Consider the following 25104-nt stretch of genomic DNA (forward strand, 5'->3'; position numbering starts at 1 on the left):
CGTCCCCTCAACCCTCCCCCCCCCCCCCCCTCATTTGACTAACTACTGACTTTTCATACAGCTTTCTTCTTTTTTTTTTTGTCATAATCAGCAATCATGTATGTTACTCTTCCGAGATACAGTAACCCTGTGTGCTGATCTTTAGGTTTTATCTTGTATTTAGCTCGTCTCGGGTTATGTCCATTTTAATTTTGGTAAACGTTGATCCACGTTTGGGAATATACGGGCTTTCTCGTATTTTCTTGCGCATGTGCATAGATAGCGTGTCTAGCTGGTAAGCGAGCGACCGTTTGGTTGCCGCAGTTTGCGACGGGACACGGCCCATCGAACACATGCTGATGTGAGGTGGAGTGTACACCATTAAGTTAAGTTATTCTTTTGACTTTGTTCACGTGTTCTTTTATGTGTCATCTTTTTCTTTTATAAATATATAGCTATGCTGAGCTTTTAATTATTGACAAAGGTCTTTATAGACACTTTTGAGTTTATTGTTCTGAAGAAGGTGTAGTTATCTACACCGAACCCTAGGTAAACACTAGGTGTTTTTTCGCAATCGAGGCGGATCTCAGTCCATTAATATGTCTCATCACTCGTTACAGTATTGCTCGGCCACACGTAATAAACTTCGAAACGGGCCTGAAACCGAAGAGCGAATTCAGAATGTTGCTACGGATCACGAGGTTTCAGTTGCCGCAACCCCGGAATCTGGTACGGGTACCAGGGTGAAACTGATCTCAAAACGTTCCTTATTGTTGACCATATGATGGACAACCTTTAATGACACTCACGAGCAGTAGCACCACCAAGGAAACGTGCTACATGGTCAGTCACAGCAACAGCATCCTAGGCAATAACATCCACCTCTTTAGGACGCCTTCCCTTCTGAATGCGGCACCAAGCTGACCTGTGTCTTAGAATTTCACTATCACCTTTTTTCAACCATTTAATGACATCGGGACTCTCCTCTGGTCTTTCAGTAAGTGATAACATTTCTGTTTTGTTTTGATTTTGTTTTGGCGATACTATGTCAATGCAGCACTGTAACTGTAGAACAGTTTCACTAAGAGCGCCGGTTCCCTTCTCGAGAGCCATATTGTACACTCATGTTATATCTTCTCAAATGACAGCGTGAATGTCATACCGTCATACAACGCCAGATTCTCTCCTGGTGTCAAAAATTGGAACTAATTTTTTCCAACGTAAACCATTTCCACATTAATGCATTAGCATATCTACGAAGTTTCTCTGCCATACGCTAATTATAGCCCACAATGGACCTCTGTAAATAGCTTTACTTTAATTATAACCACTTGGTAGTTTGTGTTATGAGATGTTTTATTTGCAAGGGCAACTTTACCGTCTCCTTATAGGGTCAGACTGGATTAGGGAACAGCTACGTAAAACGTGTATGGCAACACAGATTAGCAACCGTTTACAATAATTCATGTATTGTAACTGAACACTACTTAACTTTAGTATGATTATGGTGAGTGGCAATAGTTGAAATTAACTGGCATTGATCTGTCTCTAAGTCTGGTCTAGCCCTGAACACAGTGAAAGTTAATTACAGTTGCTTGTACACTGACCAGTGGCTCGGCTTAGTACACTTCGTCCTGATGCTATTGACGCGGAGCACTAACGCCGCTTATTTTGAGTGGAGTCGCGATCCCACTCGTATCTGCATTAAAAAGGTGGATGTTCATTTTTAACTACTTAAGTGAATAGCGCAGAAGCGTTACGTAGCTCATGTTAATTGGCCTGCACATCATTAGTACAGCTACTAAAGTTCTGGGATAGCCTGCATTATTACTAGTTTATCCCCTCCTCCTTCGCTATTACATCATCGATGATGCCACACCGTGTTGTCAGATTACACCCAACTCCAATATTTCCTTATCTATAAATTTCCGATATTAGGGGCAAACTAAAAAAATTAGCAGGAAAGTCAAAATAGTCCAATGTTACAGGTTTTCCCCCACTATAAAAGGTGAGCAGCTGTACCAAGTGTAAAATGGCAGTTAAATAATGATGCTTTGTTGTGTTGGTGTGGAATTCTAGAACTTCTGAATCCAGGATGCGATCCAAGATGGCAACCTTTCCATCCTAAATGGTCCATTGGATGCAATCCAAGATGACAGCATGGGAATACTGGCGTACGTCACTACCATTTGTAGTAAGAATAGGATTGGAATGTTCGTGACTTCATTTCCACACCGTACTGGGGATAGCAACTAAACATGGGAGTAGCTTGGAATAATACTAAAACAGCACATGTTTAGTGGTAGTTCATCTCTCAAGCACAATACGTTTGCATATTAGGTTGGTCATATAACCCCTGAATCTCTCGTAGACTCGAGAATGGCAATGCACACGGTGTTCATGCATTTTAAATCTGTTTTGGGTTTTAACTAATCCCTTTGCTGAGATATCAGTTTTTCACAACGTTCTTAATCCCTTGTACTTAAAACCAACAGACTATTTTCAATGTACTCTTCACTAGTCAATATGATGAAAAGGAATTCGTTGTCGGAAATACACTCCTGGAAATTGAAATAAGTACACCGTGAATTCATTGTCCCAGGAAGGGGAAACTTTATTGACACATTCCTGGGGTCAGATACATCACATGATCAAACTGACAGAACCACAGGCACATAGACACAGGCAACAGAGCATGCACAATGTCGGCACTAGTACAGTGTATATCCACCTTTCGCAGCAATGCACGCTGCTATTCTCCCATGGAGACGATCGTAGAGATGCTGGACGTAGTCCTGTGGAACGGCTTGCCATGCCATTTCCACCTGGCGCCTCAGTTGGACCAGCGTTCGTGCTGGCCGTGCAGACCGCGTGAGACGACGCTTCATCCAGTCCCAAACATGTTGAATGGGGGACAGATCCGGAGATCTTGCTGGCCAGGGTAGTTGACTTACACCTTGTAGAGCACGTTGGGTGGCACGGGATACATGCGGACGTGCATTGTACTGTAGGAACAGCAAGTTCCCTTGCCGGTCTAGGAATGGTAGAACGATGGGTTCGATGACGGTTTGGATGTACCGTGCACTATTCAGTTTCCCCTCAACGATCACCAGAGGTGTACGACCAGTGTAGGGGATCGCTCCCCACACCATGATGCCGGGTGTTGGCCCTGTGTGCCTCGGTCGTATGCAGTCCTGATTGTGGCTCTCACCTGCATGGCGCCAAACACGCATACGACCATCATTGGCACCAAGGCAGAAGCGACTCTCATCGCTGAAGACGACACGTCTCCATTCGTCCCTCCATTCACGACTGTCGCGACATCACTTGAGGCGGGCTGCACGATGTTGGGGCGTGAGCGGAAGACGGCCTAACGGTGTGCGGGACCGTAGCCCAGCTTCATGGAGACGGTTGCGAATGGTCCTCGCCGATACCCCAGGAGCAACAGTGTGCGGTCCCCTACGGCACTGCGTAGGATCCTACGGTCTTGGCGTGCATCCGTGCGTCGCTGCGGTCCGGTCCCAGGTCGACAGGCACGTGCATCTTCCGCCGACCACTGGCGACAACATCGATGTACTGTGGAGACCTCACGCCCCACGCGTTGATTAATTCGGCGGTACGTCCACCCGGCCTCCCGCATACCCACTATACGCCCTCGCTCAAAGTCCGTCAACTGCACATACGGTTCACGTCCACGCTGTCGCGGCATGCTACCAGTGTTAAAGACTGCGATGGAGCTCCGGATGCCACGGCAAACTGGCTGACACTGACGGCGGCGGTGCACAAATGCTGCGCAGCTAGCGCCATTCGAATGCCAACACCGCGGTTCCTAGTGTGTCCGCTGTGCCGTGCGTGTGATCATTGCTTGTACAGCCCTCTCGCAGTGTCCGGAGCAAGTATGGTGGGTGTGACACACCGGTGTCAATGTGTTCTGTTTTCCATTTCCAGGAGTGTAGATGAATTCAGGTCATCAGCATTTGAGGTCCGAACATAGTAGTACGTTTCTGATATGGTAAGAGCATTGTAAACAAGAAGATAACAGAACTCTCGATTACCTCACTCTCTCTCTAGCAATAAATGTCAAGCAAATAGCTAGATAAATGCAAACACAATGCTGGCAGAATCACATTAATCCCAGTTACTGACTAAAAATCGTTACCAATCTAAAACTGAATGACTCGATTTATACCCAAGAGGGTAGCATATACGACAAAGAAACGGTGCTCTTCACATCTCCCCTCATGCAACTTCGTTTGGTGGACTCAAGAGAAAATGCAGCTTGATTTTTCACATTTCGTGTCTAAGTCGAGTAATTTTAAATTGAAATAGGTTTCCAACCCATTTATATAAAACCTAAAGCAATCACAGCCCACGGAGTCACTTTTCTAATGTCACCGTTTTAACAGAAGTAGCATGAAAGTCTCGTACTTACTAGTGCTGCAAATAGTTCCTGATGTCAGGAATTGACGACATTAGCTGCCAGGGGGGACTGATTTAAATCAATAGGGAAATTTGAACATTTGTTTAGGTTCTTTTTCTGGTCCCGCACAAATTTTCAACTTTCCTCATTGATTACAATCTATTCCCACTCTCGGCTAACGTCACTAATTCCCTTGTGTTTTGATTCATAGTGACTGCAGGCTCAAAATGATGTCCGTTCATTCCAACGTGTCCAAAAGAACAGACACCACATATATTTAGTTCTGTATGTGACAGAGTAGACATTTTGGATGGTGAAAGTCATGTATTACTGTACACTAGACAAACAGTGCCAGGTGACACAGGTTTACGACCGAAGAGTCGAGGGAAAAGCATCCGAAACTGCAGAAAAGGAAATGGACGGAGACACATCAAGTCAGTCAACGTTACATTGAAGTCGGAGAAATTTTATGACAAGATCAGCCCATATAAGAGATTCTGAGAGAGAAGTGCTTGAAATGAAATGTATTATTAAATCACTATAGAGGACATGCATCTATAAACGTGGTATATACAATATGTTCCCACAAGATTTCTATATCATTTCATACGAATGCAGGTGTGTTTCACTCAACAAGGAAGTTTGTGCGATAAATCTTTTGCATGGAAAGTTTTTGAATGCTCACAATATCAAAGATCTGCTTGTACACCTTACCTGCACTCCTCATTTAAGATTGGAGGCATACCAAACACGCAACAACAGACTTATCTAGGTTTCTGGAGACGTCTGGTAACGAATTTTTGCACATAAGGCTCCTAAACTGAAGGCGAAGGGCTGAGGCCAAATAGCATTCCAGACGTACTCACATCAGGTGAACTTCGTGGCTAAGAAATAAACTTGAGTGCTCCACAAACCATCGTAGATCGATTTGAGTCTTGTACTACAGTCAGATATAAGGGCGCTACAGTAGTAAAATGCACTGTAATGTTTCTTAAAGCTGTGTCGTCGTTCTGGGGCAGTTGATACAATACTAGTGGTTATTGTACACAACTGGCCATTAAAATTGCTGCACCACGAAGATGACGTGCTACAGACACGAAATTTATCCGACAGGAAGAAGATGCTGTGATATGCAAATGATTAGCTTTTCACAGCATTCACACAAGTTTGGCGCCAGTGGCGACACCTACAACGTGCTGACATGAGGAAAGTTTCCAACCGATTTCTCATACACAAACAGCAGTTGACCGGCGTTGCTTGGTGAAACGTTGTTGTGATGCCTCGTGTAAAGAGGAGAAATGCGTACCATCACGTTTCCGACTGATAAAGGTCGGATTGTAGCCTATCGTGATTGCGGTTTATAGTATCGCGACATTGCTGCTCTCATTGGTCGAGATCCAATGACTGTTAGCAGAATATGGAATCGGTGGGTTCAGGAAGGTAACACGGAACGCCGTGCTGGATCCCAACGGCCTCGTATAACTAGCAGTCGAGATAACAGGCATCTTATCCGCATGGCTGTAACGGATCGTGCAGCCACGTCTCGATCCCTGAGTCAACAGGTCGGGACCTTTGCAAGACAACAACCATCTGCAGAAACAGTTCGACGACGTTTCCAGCAGCATGGACTATCAGCTCGGAAACCATGGCTGCAATGGTATACTCAACGACGAACCTGGGTGCACGAATGGCAAAACGTCTTTTTTAGGAAGAATCCAGGTTCTGTTTACAGCATCATGCTGGTCGCACCAGTGTTTAGCGAGATCGCGGTGAACGCACATTGGAAGCGCGTATTCGTCATCGCCATACTGGCGTATCACCCAGCGTGATGGTATGGGGTACCATTAGTTACACGTCTCGGTCACCTCTTGAACAGTGGACATTACATTTCAGATGAGTTACGACCCGGGGCTCTACCCTTCATTTGATCCCTGGGAAACTCTACATTTCAGCAGAATAATGCACGACCACATGTTGCAGGTCCTGTATGGGCCTTTCTGGATACAGAAAATGTTCAACTGCTGCGTGGCCAGAACATTCAACAGATCTCTCACCAATTGAAAACGTCTGGTCAATGGTGGTCGAGCAACTGGCTCGTCACAATATGCCAGTCACTACTCTAAATGAACTGTGGTATCGTGTTGAAGCTGCATAGGCAGCTGTACCTGTACACACCATCCAAGCTCTGTCCGACTCAATGCTCAGGCGTATCAAAGCCGTTATTACGGCCAGAGGTGGTTGTTCTGGGTACTGATTTCTCAGGATCTATGCACCCAAGTTCCTTGAAAATGTAATCATAAGTCAGTTTTAGTACAATATATTTGTCCAATGAATACCCGTTTATCATCTGCATTTCTTCTTGGTGTAGAAATTTTAATGGCCAGTAGTGTAGCATATTCACTCCAGAGATTCAAACAGTAGATCCCATGGTGAATTCAGTTAGATAGTAGCAATAAACTTATACTAGATATTCAAATAGGTTTCCTATTAGCTGCAGTAGTAGGTGTTGGAGTGGCAGTACAAGTAGTAGCAGATCCATACCATAAATTGTCACCTAGATGCACGACAATGACCATATACTTGTTTTCTAGTTGACGCTATTAAAGTTGAGCTTCACTGTAGGTATCTCATGGTGTGATGAATGTAGATGAAACTTAAAATTACAATCATCTTTACTATAGACAGAAAGTTACCTAATGTTTAGGTTACCACTATATTTTGAAGTGACTGTTTAAGTAATGCCACACATAAATTGTGTTTTCTGTTAGTTGTAATAAAATGCCCCATGATACAGCGAAAATTGTAACAAATTAGCCAACACACCACAATGTTACAAAAAATTCATTGAAACCCTCCAGACTGTACAGTTCCAGCTTAAATCCAGATAATATTCTTAGAACGACATGTTGATCTTAGTTATGCATCACTCACATGCTGATACAGTGTAGGAATCATGCAGCCAAGCGGTTGCAAATAACTGTTGGTACACTGACCTAGGTTTCGACACCTCGAAAATATCTTCATCAGAATGAAATTTTAAGAATAGTCAATAATATCCAGTGTTTAAATAATGATAATTTCCGCATGGCCTAATACATGCCTCTGTTTTACTTCATTTGCTCGTTTATTTATTTATTTTTATTTTCAAAAGTACATTAAAAATCTCTTCCTTTGCATTTTATTTTTATAATTAGCTGTTGTTTAATTCAATTATTTCTGTTATATTTCTGTAAAACTTAGTTTTCTATGCATTATTTTATAGTGTTTGTTAAAATTTCATTCCTATGAAGAGATCCTTAGACGTGTCAAAACCTAGGTCAATGTACCAAACTTTATTTGCACCGGTTGGCTTTATGACACCTATGTTGAAATTTATATATATTTGCTGAGAGACAGCGATGTTCAAAACTGTAATACTGATATCATCTTGATATGGAGGCTCTTAATCAGAGTAATGCTATAGTTTTCACGAGTGTTCAGTGCTGTTGCCAAAGATCTCTTAGTCACAACACAATCGTATCCTACTAAGTTTTTGCATAATGGTGTAATGGTTGAGGGATCTATTTATAGCTTTCAGTTATTCCATAGCTGCTGCAGTCTGGCAGATTTCACGTATCCTATGGGACTTTTGCCTGCCATGACAGTGGAAAGAAGTCTCCTGTTCTAGTTATAGAACACAAGATGGCCACTGAGTTTAAAACTCAGGATGGTAGACCTACGATATCACAATCTAAGATGGCGATCCGGAATCTCATCAATGACATCAGAGTCTAAGATGGCGATCCAAGACACAGACACGTGAATACAGAATAGATCAAAATCGTTTTTCCAATTTCTGTGATGCTGCAGCTGGCTACACATACTACTCCTATGTACCATCCACTCATCATATAAATTCGGCAAATGTCTTCACTACATCCTGGTGAAAGGATGATTATCATGACGTGTCATTAGTGATCAAGCACATCCAGATAGAAAAAAAACTGAATCGTATAGTCGGATGTACAAGGCGACTGCTCTCTCTCAATGTTTGTTATTATTATTCGTTATGCGTGTATGTATATGTGTGTTTTCATGAGTTTCTTTTATTTCTCCCTCAATGCAACAAATCCCCTGACATAGACAATGCAGTATCTGTTACATTTGTCAAGAGAAACAGTACACACACTCCACGATGTATCTCCTGACATTTTGGAGTGGAAATCTAGTTATTACGTAGACCAACTCTCTGATGAGGTGCCTGATATATCAGAGCATGATACGGAATTGTTTCCAGGCTTTGAGTTTCCACTGGCACCAGCATCTGTACCAATCATAGAATTGCTACCATTACATAAAGCAATTATGAATGTGCTGTTAATGTCTGCAAGATACAGACTGAATGCGAATAACAGCAAACAAACTCGTATAGGCGTTACATCATGCTGAGAGTTCACTATAGTGGCAATTACTGAAAATCTACGATTTAGTGACATGCAAGTAGTGCTGTCAGAATCTTAATGGTACCAAGTATGTCAATGTTCAGCACAAATAACTGCAATGTTCAACTCTGAAATGCTAACTGCGTTACTGGATTGCCATATGATATATATCTGGGGCTAGCCAAGAACAGTGACAATATACAACGAGATTACCGTGCAGTACATTCAATTTCACGAATCTACAATGGAAACTTAATGTATGGTAGCCCAACCATCCCGGGTGGAGTGGACACACATCACTGGTTCCACCTATATGTGTATGAATTTTATGGAAATATCTGGCTTGTGTCTCTTACAGAACTTGCTTGTCAGGACACTTCAGAAGTACGTGTTATGAACTTCTATGTGTGCTGTGCTTAAGTAGGAGTGTATATGATTTCACGTCATCACTACGTGAGGCTGGTGTAGAACCGCATCTAAATTTGTACTTATTATTTGCATATACTACCATGATACCCCTAATTAAAAAAGTAAAAATAGACGAATGTCTATCTCTTTGAAATGTGTTTCATTTCATCAAAACCTCAAACATGTTGAATAACATTTGCAGTTATGGTTGCTGAAGTACAAATTACTACCAGAGTGATTTGTGTATTCAGTAACCTAGAAAAAGCGGCAATCGAAACATGTTTCAAAGAGGAAATGTAAACATTTGCCTATGGGCAGTACCATGTAGAACTAACGTAACTCGAGTTTAAAGAAACGGTTGTTCATTCACAAGTTACACATACATATAGTAACGGATTTCTTGGTGTGAGGGGCCATGAATTTACAGTTCAGTTTGTGCTATCTTGAAGACACTCAGCATTGCATGAGATGATACATAACAGTTCAGAATCAGAGAATGAGAGGGACTTAAAAGCTTTAGAAAAATACACCATGTTCTAGTTAATTTATAGTAAAACGCGCCATGCCACAGCAGAAACTGTAACAAAATAGCTCTAAATATCCACAGATGTTATATAGATCTATATAGAGAACTGTCAAAACCAACTACCTCAAACATGCACAGCATAATAGGTGCAAAAGGAAAATACAACACCTTTTGAAGAATTTATTGTCCAAGCACCTCCTATTATGATGGGTTAGCATATTTTAGGTGAGATGAAATTTTACAGTTTATGTGATGTTTTTTTTAAACCGTCATTGTGTTAACAGTTCATTATTAGATGAGACAAAAAAAGAGTGGAATGTAAGTGCTCAAAAAATAACTTACTATTTGACTCATATGTATGCAGTGATTACATGAATGATGTGATTTCATCTTTGCCCACAGTATTTCGAAACGTTACTTAGTTGTCTTCTCAAATTGCTGTTAACTGTGGTCTTACATACATCACTGAAATTTTCTATTTCACGATCCAGTTTATGTCATGTCCTACAAACCAAGATAGTGGAGGGTACCCTGTATCTCTGCCAGTCATTCCATTTCTTAATTCACTCACAAATGGAGCTATGAGCAACAATCTATATGCATCCACACAATCTCTCATTTTTCCTACCTTCGCTGCCATTACCTTAAATGTATGTTCATTTCAGTAAATCGTTCTTCAGTCCGTCGCAAATGGCAAGTCTGTAAACATACATCTATTGATTCCTCAACTCTCTCCATTTAGAAATCACGTGGAAACGTCTGGTGTCATTAAACTTCTTGTAAAAAATTTGAAACCTTAGCGAGTCGAAAACGATTGTGTTGTCGACACACGTCCAAAAACAGCTCTGAATTGGTTTGATGTCTCTCTACACTGGTGTGAGACAGGTGCCAACATGGTGACAACCTCTTCTGGATTGCATGGTTTGAGATCTACTGTGGCTCAGACTTACACACACTAGCAATGGGTATGCTGGCCACCCGCCACTGGCCACATGGCCGCTGACTCATTTCCCATGTATGTGTTCACCAACTGATTCTGCAGTAATGCCTGTCATACACTCTGCCGCTGGTAATAGGAAAGGTTTTTCGCCATGGAAATGTCCTGTACAACTAGGATACTGATTTCTACTCTCATAAAAATGTCATTCTTTCATACATCTGTATTTTCTTCATTTTGATGGGGCACATATCGACTTGTCACTTTTTATAAATATGCTTTGTTCTCAGTGTGCCTGATAATATCTGGTGTATATAATCATGACGTGTTTGAATGCATCTGTGAGTCTACACACTTGTACCTTTATCCTCGCCTATATATCCCTCATTTGCCCCGTTCTCACCTATGACAACGTAGTCTAGAACTCAAGCTTCGCTTAAATCTACAAGACCCTTGAAACTTTCGGAAGACGTACACTCTGACTTTACTTCAGCATCCACTTACCTTCCCCAGCTCGCATCCTGTTCAACCTCATCCACTTCCCACGACTTCTTCTCTTACTAGAGCCCCTTCACATCTCATACATAATCGAGCACCCCATTTTCCACCCACTAATAACTAATCCAGGTAACCTGCTGCACCACTACATCTGTATTCAACTTTCCATGCGCCTTCATGCCTCATTCGTGCTCTTGCGCCAGAATTTCAACTGACTCTCAGTCCCAAATGAAGAAATCCTTCTTCAAATACAACCTTCTTTCCAATCCTAGTCATTACACTCCACCTCACAGATTCCTTCCCTTCTCCTCCCTTCCACTATATTCACCATGCTGATTTTCAGTGCATCTTGTGACTCCACTTCCTTCAGCTTCTTCGTTTTCATTTGCTTGTTGTGTTCCGCATTGCCCCATTGTAATTCTCATGTTTCCACCTTTGTCATAACCAATACCATTTCCGCACATCAGCGGCATTACCAGTATACCATATGATCATTTACAGTATCATCAGTGATTTTATATTACATAAAATATGAAATAATCTAAAAAATTTTAAAAAATCGTCAATACAGTCGACCAGTGTGTTTTTAAAAATTATAATTTTTCGTCAGATTTTCGGTGTAAATCGTAAATGTTATCCACCAATGTGTTTTTAAACACCATCACTTACTGTCATCTCTTTTTTTGTATTTCTAATCATCTTTCCTATTAGTGTAACCTATAGCCGAAGAGCTGTTTTATCTACTGCCTGCGTACCCCATTTGTGAGGAAATGAAATAAAAAAACGGAAAAAGAATGAGGCATCGGTGGGGTTTGCTAATGGAATAGCTACCGTCATTTCTTTTTACAAGCATAGTTCCTGAACAAATTTTTATGAGTGTGGCTCCTGAGTCACGGCACAACTATACATTCCACAAGGACGAACGTGCTTCTCTGATTTTTTTTTAACTTCTGTGAAGAATGTATGTGTGTACAACTGGAATTTCTGATCATTTTTCAGCATGAACTAAATCATGTGTGTGCTTTTTTCCTTTCAAATTTCCCCGCCATTTCAATTTGGGTCACGTGACCTGTGACAGAGGGGTTGTGCGAATGACCTAAGTGCCATCATAAACATCAGACATCGTATTATGTGGTCAGATTGCTGTATTCATTGTTTGACACCTCTATGTAGAGAACTCCAGTTGCCATGGCAGCTGCAGCCGTGGTAGTGACATGGAAACTAAGGTGAGTGAGACTCTGGAGGTGGAAGTGGCATAGGTGTGTCGGCTGCACTTGTGATGTGAGACCCAGGAGCTAGCCTTAAAAACAGTGAAATTTGAACTATGGGAATGGAGGCTCTCCCTGGTGAGGTGTTTGTTTGAATGAAGACATAATCATTGCTATTCTATTCCTGCTATACACAGTAATGACAAGTGTTTGACAACCATATGTGTTGCATCAGTGAGCTATCTAGTTTTAAACTTAGGACATTAATTAAACTCGATTAAGGGAGGAGGGGGGTGTAAGGCGAGGACAAAATTACAGCACAAATAGACTTAAACATAGGGTGAGCGAACTATTGTGTCATCGAGATGGGGAAAATCGTTGATTTTTTTATTTCCCACCATTTAAGACTTATGGTAAGCGATCTAACAGCCAAGCATGCTATCACAGGTCATATTGGATTTAAATCATCTCGCAGCCAAGTCATAGTATGCCTAGGTACCATCATCGATCGCTATCTTGAATTCTGACGTCATACAGACTGCCCTGAATTTCACAACAGTAGAACAGTGAAACATCTTGGATTTTCCACCACTGTACACTTACAAGGGAACCTCCCCATCACACTCCCCCTCCCCATATTTACTTATAAGTTGGCACAGTGGATAGGCCTTGAAAAACTACAAACAGATCAATCGAGAAAACAGGAAAATGAAAAAAATTAGTAAAATATACAAACTGAGTAGTCCATCCCAAGATAGGCAACATCAAGGACAATGGAGGCGGAGGAGCGCCGTAGTCCCGTGGTTAGCGAGAGCAGCTCGGAACTAGACCTCCTAGGTTCAAGTCTTCCCTCGAGTGAAAAGTTTAATTTTTTATTTTCAGTTTATGTGACAAACTCTTATTTTTTCATCACTTTTTTTGGGAGTGATTATCACATCCACAAGAATACCTAAATCGGGCAAGTTAGAAGAATCTTTTTACCCATTCGCTAATTGTGCAAGTTAGGTGGGTCGGCAACATATTCCTGTCTTGTGACGCACATGCCGTCAGCAGTGACGTATAGAATATATCAGACGTGTTTTCCTGTGGAGGGATCGGTTGACCTATGACCTTGCGATCAAATGTTTTCGGTTCCCATTGGAGAGGCACGTCCTTACGTCTACTAATCTCACGGTTTTGCGGTGCGGTAGCAAAACACAGACACTAAACTTATTACAGTGAACAGAGACGTCAATGAACGAACGGACAGATCATAACTTGGTGAAAATAAAGAAAGTAATATTTTCAATTGGGGGAGGACTTGAATCAAGGGCTTCTCGCTCCGCAGCTACTCACGCTAACCACGGGACCACAGCGCTCCTGAGCTATCATGCTCCTTGATGTTTCCTATGTTGCGCGTGGACTACTCAGTGTGTATATTTTACTAGTTTTTTTCATAGTTCCACACAACTTCTTCCTGTTTTCTCGATTAACCTGTGTTCAGTTTTTCAAGGCCTATCCACTGTGCCAACTTAAACTAAATCTGAGGGGGGTGCGATGGAGAGGTTCCCTTGTTAGAACAACAGGCCTAGTTCCACAGTGATGGCATAGGAGTATGGGAAAACCTGTAGCATAACTGGGTTATTTGGTATTTCTCACCAATTTTTTTAAAATTTCTTACAATTTTTTAATTGCCTTACATCTTATACACTGGGCGATTGGCCCTTCCCAGTGAAATGAGGTGAAACCTAGCAGTGTCGTCTGACATTATCAGTGACATTGTAGGAGGACATGAGGGTGCTGTATGGCAACAATGCAGGCTATCGCGGAACTACCCTAGCCATATTACTGGCATCTGACCATAACCATAACTACGTTGTGCCACACCGGAGGCTTGCCTTGCTATGTGGCGCCCTCTCTGTGTATGGCCATATGCTCTACCTCCTGGAGGATACAGCACACCCTTTTTAATTGTACCTTCTAGAGTCTTGTAATATATACCACTGTTTATCCCTATAGCTTAGGCTTCTTCACTCGACATACACAGTAAAAATGGCGTATACAATTACATTCAGCTTTAATATTTTTTTTGTTTAGAACATATTGCCCCAAAATTAAACTAAAAATAATTACGATCCTCCAGAACCGACCAAGTTCTTCGGGAATATTCTCTTGATTAAAAAGCAAATGTATCGTTGGGAGAATTCCTGTACTGACGCCAATTTTTCACCACCCAACGCATTAGCTTAATTATATTGCAGTAATTTCAGTGATACATATATGAACTTACATATTTTCGATAGAGAGACAGAACAACTCCCGCAGAATTGTAAGTGATTTATTATTGTAGCCACTGTGCCGATGTAATACTGGTGATCGCCGGTTTCGACTCTTATGGGACGTCTTGATATCTTTTCATTGTTGCCATTTTAGCTGCCTCAGAAGTCAAATACCCAATGACGAAATGAATACCCGATATGCCTGAAAAAGAATAGGCTTAATTTCAAATTCTTGCGTTAGCCGCAGCATTGTAGCCACCTATGCACTCTCTAAGGATTTCCAGTACGGGTCGTAGAGGAGCTGACGCACCCACAAACTTTCCGCCTAACTGGCGATGGCAGTAATTACAGTGTTGTGGTAAGCCTCGACGGTGCGCCGCTGCTGCCAGAGTTTTGTTGCAGTTACTGTAATCAATTTGTGGGTAGCTTTAAGAGTTTTGTTTGTCGTTCAGCTTATACGCTGCCCGAAATAAAGCCTTACACCCAAGCATAACTCAAGATAACATCAGACTTCCTGCTAAAGGAGGATAACTGGAGGTCGAATATCTATGTAATGAAAGCTTCAGTAGAATTTCCATTGTCTCCTTCGTCACAGTGTCGTCAGCTTACCATCTCCGCTTTACACTTGCATCACTACATTTTTTATTTATTTGCTATTTTCTCTTATTCCCGTATCTAGAGAAAATAGTAGTCACCTCCATCACTACTTTATTTAACTATCTAGTGTTTCTCATTTATTAATTTCTATTTCCTCTTAGTCTCGTACGTAGAAAAAATACTGCAGTGCACATGTGTTGGTGTATATGAATATCACATAATTTTATTACATAAAATATTCTTAGGATTTTTTGCGACGGTCTTCGTCTTTCGCTTCTCAACTTCCATAGTTTCGTACCTGTTGACTCATGTTCCTTAAAGCCCCACCTTTTAAGTTGGTCTTCCACTTTTTCCTGCTGAGCTGGTGTCCATTTATAAATTTTTTGCCTGTCGGTTATCATCCATTAGTTGGAGGTGGTCATACCAAGTTAATGTTATACTATATAATGCATAGAAAATAGTGTCTTTTTCTTCTATAATTTCCCGTATTGTCTCCTTTCTAACATGTTACGGTATAGATATGCAAGAACTTCTCCGCCAAAAATCGATGTCAAGGTATATCAATTAATTTTTTTCATTTCTGGCTAGTTGCTATATTTCAACGTCTTATATGGTTACTCCATACTCCATACGATTGACTTGTACATTAAAACCTTAGATCTGTTTGTAATTTTCTAGTTCCATAACAAGGAATTAAGTTTCCCACTTAATCTCTTTCCTTGCCCAATTCTATTTGTGTTACCTTGTGGGCATCTTACATGGATTGTAAAAGTAATGCGTAAATATTAAAATGTAAAGACTGAAAGCAGCAGAGAACTAAGTGTTATGTGGTAAGATGATGTACCAGAACAAATTTATCCCAATTCAAAAAAATCAATCTTTTTAAATAAGCACAAAATTTCACAAGTGTAAAATACATCAGGAACACTCGTAGCATTCATGAATACGACCTTACCAAAGGACGTTGGTGCCAGAATTTATTAAGAAACCTGAACACAGAAATTTAATGTTATCAATATTAAGCAACACTTCCAGCAAGATTTACAACTACAATTCAAGGAAAACAATTGTTGACAACTGCCAACAACTTACAGCATCAGTTTAAGAAAAGCAACTGCTGGTACGATTTAGAAAAAAGATCCAATGAGTGAAACAGCAACAGCCTACCAGATTTACTACGACAGCTTATAGAAAACAACTGATGACAATATTTGATAAAATATCCCCATGAATTAAAGAGAAACTGCCCGTCTAATTCATTGTTACAAATTACAGAAGGCAACTGGTGGCAGAAATTAATAAAATTATCCCATGAATTAAACACAACTGCCCAACAGATTTATTGTTACAAGTTAGAGTACGCTGGCCCCTTGTTCGGGCTCCATGAGCACACAAAATGAATAAACAGCATTATAAGAGCACCTTGCTGTAACACACGAAACACAGAATAACTATCGAATTTTTAAACAGAACAGACCACCTTGAGATGAAGGGACAGTTTATTCACACAGTGTAGAGTAAGACGCAATAAACAGTGGTTTAACGGCCACGTCACAGGAGTGTCTTAAATGGCGAACGCCATTGCCTCTTGAACAGGGTCTGGCCTTAGCTACTCGCTCCTGTGTTATTGTAAAAGTAGTAACACACTTTCGGTACTAAATCAGTTAGTAGCCGACCTGACATAACTAATTAACTGATGCTGCTACGCTTCAGACAAGTTTGTGGATAACTAGGACGGCGGCCATAGAGACGGCCAGGTTACATAACAGTCTTAAAAAAAATACTCACTGTCATTTCTCTGAATCGACAAGGAAACCAATAGCAACCCCAAAAAACCCAGACGGTCAAAAATAGATGCCTTCATCTCACGGCTGTCATTAAGAAGCCAAAAGACTCTAATCCTCACGACTAATGATCGGGGGTGACTGACAGGTACCAAGTCCACTACCACAGCTGACGCAGGATTTTTCAGCTGAAGGCACAAGTCAGGGTTCAACCCCCACGTCGTAACAAGTGTCCTACTGGGCGATACTCACTGGCCAGACAACAAAAACTGACACATTGGAACAGCAGAGAGTAGCATTTGAAGCATATCTGCTGCCAAAGCCTATCACGGGCTTCGAAGACAGTGCCCTCGCTCGCCCAAATCCCACTGACACTTCTGACCACCGTGGCTGCCCTTAGATCGAGTGTCTCAAACTGCGACCTTCCATGTGGTGGCCGATCCAAACCTCGATCAATTGCCACAATCACCGGTGCTGCCAATCTGAGACACCATTCGACAGAGTGCGAAAAGCAAAGTTATCGTGCTCTGCAAAAAGACATTTTTAATTGTTTAGAAACCTACATTCGTACCTTCTCGGTCATTTAACCCACTACCATGTACTCTATCTCTTTGTGTGCCATTTTAAGTACTCTTCGTATAGTTTCCTTTACATGTATCCCGCTATCAGGACATGGTCACTGGTGAAGAATAAAGTGTACAGTATTTATTGCTCTACAGGGATTCCCACTCCACAACTTTCTTTTCTTCCAGTTTTTGCAAATCTTCTCCTGAATGTACTATAAATAAAGTTGGTACTACTGATCACAGATACACTGACAGAAAAACATTCGTAACACGAAAAATAATATATGTAGAATAATGAAATTTCGAAAATATAATTTTCGGGATAACATGTTCCAGTGATTAACATTGCAAGATCGGAGGTTAACGTAAGCGCAAGATAAGCAATGCAGATATGATATGGTGACACATTAAAAGCAGTGTAACCAACAGAACGTTGAATGAAAGCTTGCAAACGTGCATGTCTTATGTTGTTCAGGTGCCGGATGTCAGCATGTGGGATGGACTTCCGAGACTGTTGCCTTTGGTCGGTCAACACATGGACGGCTGATGCCGTTTGTTGATGGCGCTGGACTATCGACCGATGATGTCCCATATACGCTCGGCTGGAGACAGAACTCGAGATCGAGCAGACCAAGGCAACATTTCGAATTCTGTAGAGCGCTTTGAGCTACAACAACGGCATGCGGGTGAGCGTTACCTTTTTGGGAAGCACCTCCTGGAACGCTGTTCATGAATGGCAGAACAACACCTTATTGACGTACAATCTTGTGGTAATGGAGCTTGGGATAACCATGGAAGTCTCCCTGCTGTCATATGAAATCGCACCCCAAACCATAATTCCAGGAGGTCAAGTGCGCCCAACACACAAACAGGTTGGTTGTAGGTCCTCAACTGGCCGCCTTCTAAACAACACACGGCCATCATTGGCAACGAGTCAGAATAAGTTTTCATCACAGAAAACACAGATCTCGCCCCTGACCTCCAATGCTCTCTCGCTTGACACCAGTAAAGTCGCAAATGGCGGTATTTTGGGGTCTTTAGAATGCTCACTACAGGGCTACTGGCTGAGAGGTGTACTTGAAGTAACGATCTGTAACAGTTTGAAGAGTCGCTATGGTGCCAACTGCTACTAAGACTGATGCTACACATGCAGCACAGTGTGACAGAGCCATACGCTGAATTGGATGGTCTGCTTTCTCGTTAGTACTATTTTCTTTCGACTGTACATTCTCTAGATCTCCCCTACCAGCAATCATGCACAGTTGCTACATTCCTGCCATGTCTTTCTGCAGTAATGCTGAAGGAGCATCAGTCTACTCGTAACCCTATTACATGACCTCGGTCAAACTCAGTGAGGTGTTGATAGTGGCCTCCTTGTTCCCTTATAAGCATTCTTGACTAACTTTCAGTCACCACGTCCAATCTCAAAGACATCTAATGCTATTACAGTGTGTATTTAAAACAAAAAGACTTGCATCCCCATAGTGGCGCTGCTAGCGCCAGTTTTGTGCGACAGGCGCGAAGATTGAACAGACGTCACTTTTAAGATGTAGCAGCACGTCTACCAACTTTCGTTCAAAAATGGTTCAAATGGCTCTGAGCACTATGGGACTTAACATCTATGGTCATCAGTCCCCTAGAACTCAGAACTACTTAAACCTAACTAACCTAAGGACATCACCCAACACCCAGCCATCACGAGGCCAACTTTCGTTCATGTCACACAACTGCATCTTAGTGTTGCGACTTTTACCGCCAGTGTATGTGCTCATCACGTATCCAGAAGGCATATTCTACTGCTCTACTGTGCTATATTCCATTGATACAGCCAGTTTTCTGGAACTACACAACGCACATTAAAATATAACGTACGGAAAAAAATTAATTAGACTATACGAAGCAACAGTGTTGCCTTTTCGCGTGTATGGTAGCGAATGTTGGACCCTAACTTCTGATCAGTTACAGCGTATCGAATCATCAGAGATTAAGCCCCTCCACTATGTAGCGAGGTATTCATTGTGGAGCATAAAAGAAATACTAGTGTTAGAGAAGAACTAAGAGCTGAATCCATTACAAATATAAGAGAAAAACAGAGATTGAACTGGAAATACCATATCCATCACACGTCAGTGATGAGGTAATTGAAGCTGATACACTGTAACTAAACGGAAAAGAAAAATGTAGGAAGTCACTTAAAAATGGCTTAATCCTTCAAGACAATGATGATTATAACTATTTATCAGCTGTTGAATGGTTCCATAGCTTTCCAACAGTGAAAACTCAATCACCACGATTTCGTAACAGTGAGCTCACCATCTGCTCGTGGACAATGAATTGCTTGGCCTTACATTAGAATATAACGCACAATACGTAAGCCATAAAAGCAGGTCCTCCACAAGTACTAGCATTTATTCCGCTAACGAAACTGTTTTGAGCCACCTTCCGGATATCTATAATTGACACATCAGGCCTGGCAAGAAACTACCTCACAACAGGTATACGTCTAAGTCTCCGCTATCTACCTACGCGTTTTCTAAAATTTGCGTTACACTTGATTGGCCAGATCAGAATATACTTATTAACTATCTACGTTTTTCCAAGGGAGTCCCAACTTTTTCGATACTAAGAACCACACACTTGTCAAGATGGGTTCTCTCTTTATAATTCCTGTTTATTTTCTCTATATTGCTTGCAACCTAGAAAGTTGTGTTTCTTGTAAAGAATGGGTCGTCAAGTGCCCATTATCATTCTACGTACAAGGGAAACAAGCGAGCGTCCCTGATGTGCACACAGTTGTTTGTAAAGCCTAGCACGTGCCCGCGTTCTCCGGTGAAACTGTTTTCTGTGTGTCTTGGCTTTCCTGTGCATCAGCATACTACGCACTTTACCTAACTAAACTCTAACTAAATCTACCTAACTAAACAGCAGTTGATTCGTAATAAGTGAGAGGAAGGGCTAGGTTGAGGTGGGTGCAATATTTTTCTTTAAAGGATCTTACACTTTTATAAAAAACAAAAAACAATAAAAGAAAACACTATTCAAAAGACTCATTCAATCAATTTGGGACAACATTGTTTTAAACAATAAAATTGATGTAAAACAACTTCCTCAGCCATCAAAAGATGCAAGTATAATAATTCAGGAAAGGTACTATAATAAAAGGAATTTAATAAAAAGTTTGCAAATCTCTCATTATCCATGCATGGAAAACAGTGCCATGAATAACGTAAAGCCTTAATACAGAAAAAATATTATTTTGTATTTTTTTTTTTATTTCCAGCATGCTGGATTAATAACGGGGCAGCAACTTGAGTTACCCAGACTGATGTAGAAAACAGCCAAACTTTCTAAGTTTATTTCCTTTCATATAACTGATAACCTATTTCGAGTATCAGAACCGATATGGATGATCTGAGAATGGTTTCTGATATCCAAAACCTGTCATAAATAAAAAGAACAAAATTTAATGACTTTGGCTGTTTCCTACATCAAATTGATTTTTTACATAGCCAGCAACCATCATCATTTATCGACACAGTTGGTAAAAGGTATACTTATTATACCTTGTCCTTATAACTGAGGTCAGATTAAATACAGAAAACCAACTAGACTGAAGCCACGGCGCTCATAAACTTAAGACAGCCGACTTTCCATAGATCAGCCACATCAACAGTTTTCTCATTGGCGACAAGAGCCGTTCTTGATAACAAATAAGATCAATCAGCAATTCTGCGCATGCAACGGAGTACATCAGGGTTCACAACCCCAAGCAGGCGGCATTGGATCATTTAGAGGTAGACGCCGCCGTTGACGATGTGGAGCTATAAAGATAGACATGTCCAGGACTCCAGCGGGGTGGGATCCGTCAGTGGTCGCTACAGCTTCCACGCTGTTGTCATTCCGCAGCAGACGGCAGACAGCTTCGTTAGGAGGCGCCAAAGTCTTACTGCCCAACAGAGGCAGAGGCACAGGCGCGCGCCGGAGCTAGAATGCATCACAACAGTGGCGACTTCCGAGACCGTACAGTAGTCCAAGAAGAACCTTAAGAATAGTTAGAGTCTGTTACCTGCATAAAATGTGTAGGTTGGTTACCATTTAAGCCCAGAGTTCAATCACGAGTTTGGCCGATGGTATACGTCAGTGAAGCGTCTGGTGGGAGTCAGGGGAAGCTCAGTTATGCACTAACACCTGGAGGCCAAAACCCGAACTGTTGAAAAATTCCTCGATGTTATTGACTCTTATTGTAGGCCATTTAAAGATGTTGCTGCTTCCTATACAGTTAGCTCTTAATTTACGAAGGCGTGCTGGAAAATAGGGCCTCCGATTTTTTTAATGAGAAAATTCTTAAAAAAATATTGATGACATTCTACATTTTTATTCTTCGTATCTACAATGAAGAGCTAAAGAAACTAGTAGACCTGCCTAATATAGAGTGGAGCCTCCGCGAGCAGGCAGATGTGCCGCAAACGACGTGGCGTGGACTCGACTAATGTCTGAATCAGTGCTGGAGGGACCTGACATCATGAATCCTGCAGGGCTGTCCATAAATCCGTAAGAGTAGCAAGGGACGAATGGGTGGAGATCTCTTCTCAACAGTACGTTAAAGGCATCCCAGACATGCTCAATAATGTTAACGTCTAATGAGTTTGTTGGCCAGCGAAAGTGTTTAAACTCAGAAGAGTCGTGCAGTTATCATGCTACACGAGTGGGCCTTCGGCGCCTAAAGCCCATATCGATGACGTTTCGTTGAATGGTTCACTCGCTGACACTTGTTGATGACCCAGCATTGAAATCGGCAGCAATTTGCGGAAGGGTAGAAGCTGGGTCACGTTGGACGATTCTCTTCAGTCGTCGTTGGTCACGTTCTTGCAGGATCTTTCTTCGGCCGCAGCGATGTCGGAGATTTGATGTTTTACCGGATTCCTGATATTCAAGGTACACTAGTGAAATGGTCGTACGGAAAAATCCCCACTTTATCCCCAACCCGGAGATGATGTGTCCCACCGCTCGTGCGGCGGTTATACCGACTATACAACGTTCAGACTCGCGTAAATCTTGATAAGCTGCCATTGCAGAAACAGTAAGCGATCTAGCAACTGCGCCATACACTTGCTGTCTTATATATGCGTTGTCGACCGTAGCGCCGTCTTGTACCTGTTTGCATGTCTCTGATTTTGAATACGCTTGCCTATACCAGTTTTTTGGGCTCTTCATAGATACATATTTACTTCTCATCATAGTCTCCATGGTGACGAACACATTTCTGCTAACGAGAGGCGAGTTTATTGATACCTTCATTGTAGAATGTTTGAGTTTGCTGACGGAGCGACAACCTTATCCCTGCCTGTTCCGCTTCATCACTATCAAACTGAAGTCCTCGAAGGTATCCTTTAAGCTTTGGAATGAGATGAAACTTGTTCGGGGCCACGTCGGAACTGTGTGGAGGATGATCGCGACAGTGACCCAAAGGCATCGAACTGTTGCAGGAGCCCATCATCCTCACTTGTAAAACGCAACAGAAGTTATTGACAGGTGTTGGTTGGGAGGTTGATTTTGATGGGAGGGCACCAAATAGCGAGGTCATCAAAATGTTCAAATGTGTGTGGATTCGTAAGGGACCAAACTACTTAGGTCACAGGATTCTAGACTAACTACTTAAACCAACCTAAACTAAGTTATGCTAAGAACAACACACACACCCATGCCCGAGGGGGGACATGAACCTCCGGCGGGAGGGGCCGCGCAGTCCGTAAAATGACGCTTCAAAACGCGCAGCCACTCCAGGCGACCGGTCCCATCTAATTAGGGAAACGTGGGGAAGACGCTTTCAAAGGAACCAACCCGGCATTTGCCTTAAGCGATTTAGGTTCAAATTGTTCAAATGGCTCTGAGCGCAATGGGACTTAACATCTGAGGTCAGCAGTCCCACAGAACTTAGAACTACTTAAACCTAACTAACCTAAGGACATCACACACATCCATGCCCGAGGCAGGATTCGAATCTGCGACCGTAGCGGTCGCGCAGTCCCAGACTGAAGCGCTTAGAACCGCACGGCCGAAACGATTTAGGGAAAGAACGGGAAACCTAAATCAGGATTACCGGGAGCTGGTTCGAACCGTCGTCCTCCCGAATGCGAGTCCAATGTGCTAACGACTGCGCCACCTCGCTCGGTGTTGACAGGTGTCAATTATCCTCTGTTTCATGTCAGGTGTGAGCATCAGTTCTGCAGTGATATACTACAACTACCTGAGAGCTATGACTGTGTCTGTGTTATTCGACAGTTTTCTCTGATGTGTTCAACAACCCGGTTGCCGTACGCGGTAGTCCACTTCGAGCGCTGTCACACACTTTGAGGTTAGCAACCACCGATACTTTCGTTAGGAGCACGAGCAACCCAAAGTCCCACATTAGTGTTGTCCATGCGATCATGGTCGTACACAGCTTTCATTCTCCTATGGATTTCAATTGGAGGCAAGTTTTCTTCGGTTAGAAACTCGATTACAGCACGGCGTTCCCCAAGCACCGACGCGCCGCCACGTAACACGATACAGTTCGGAGCCCTCTAGCGGCACAGGCTTTCAACTTGCGTCAGCGAAACGGGGGATGTCAACAGAGTAATACGCATGGCGTTTAATACCTCGACAGATACTGAGAACAGAATAAAATATTCGGAGGCATCGTTCCAGCAAGCCCTCGTATTGTTGTTAAGAACTGAGCTGTGACTATACTCATAGCTGCCTCCAGAGAGACAGAGCTGTGGGGCCACGTGTGCTTTCCCCTGAGCGCGAGACCCTGGTTTGTGCACAGGTTCTACTGGGCGTCGTCGAGCGTGCTGGAGTACAACGACTGGTGGCACGCGCTGCGCATCCTGGGCTTCTGTCTGTCGTTCGCCAACTCGTGCGCCAACCCGGTGGCGCTGTACTGCGTGTCGTGCACCTTCCGCAAGCACTTCGACCGCTACCTGCTGTGCTGGTGCCGGCGGGCCGCGAGGGCGGACACCGTGGTGGCCAGCAGCCGCACCGACTCCCGCAAGCAGTCCACCTCGCAGACGCTCGCCACCTTCCAGCCGCGCTCCAGGTGACTGCCGCCAGCCCCACTCCAGCGCCTCACATTTCTTGCTACGAATGAACTTCTGATTTAACTACTCACCTCTTTCATGTACAAAGTTAATTAAAATTTCGCTTATTACTCTATAAATTGGGTTCCTAATTTTCGAATAGATATTCAGACCATACGTCTAATTTTCGATTGTTGTGTATAGTTTTGTAACATTTAAACCCTAGAAGTGCTTACCTTTAAAGTCGTCACACAAACTTTACACCAAGAGCACAATGACCCTCAATTCCTTGCTCAAGAAATTCCCTGAATATACACTACTGGCCATTAAAATTGCTACACCACGAAGAAATGCTGATCATAAACGGGTATCATTGGACAAATATATTATACTAGAACTGACATGTGATTATATTTTCACGCAGTTTGGGTGCATAGATCCTGA

General features: G+C 42.4%; 1 protein-coding gene across 1 annotated transcript in view; it reads left to right on the plus strand.

Annotated features, from left to right (window-relative positions):
* Positions 1-24684, plus strand: part of LOC126335882 (neuropeptide CCHamide-1 receptor-like) — a 319826-nt gene extending 295142 nt beyond the window's left edge. Inside the window, exon 5 of the mRNA XM_049999353.1 lies at positions 24411-24684. Coding sequence (XP_049855310.1) covers positions 24411-24684 — 274 coding nt within the window. The remainder of the gene's footprint in view (positions 1-24410) is intronic.
* The last annotated feature ends 420 nt before the right edge of the window (positions 24685-25104 follow it).

The sequence above is a fragment of the Schistocerca gregaria genome, chromosome 2 (genome assembly GCF_023897955.1).
Source record: "Schistocerca gregaria isolate iqSchGreg1 chromosome 2, iqSchGreg1.2, whole genome shotgun sequence".
Classification (NCBI taxonomy): domain Eukaryota; kingdom Metazoa; phylum Arthropoda; class Insecta; order Orthoptera; family Acrididae; genus Schistocerca; species Schistocerca gregaria.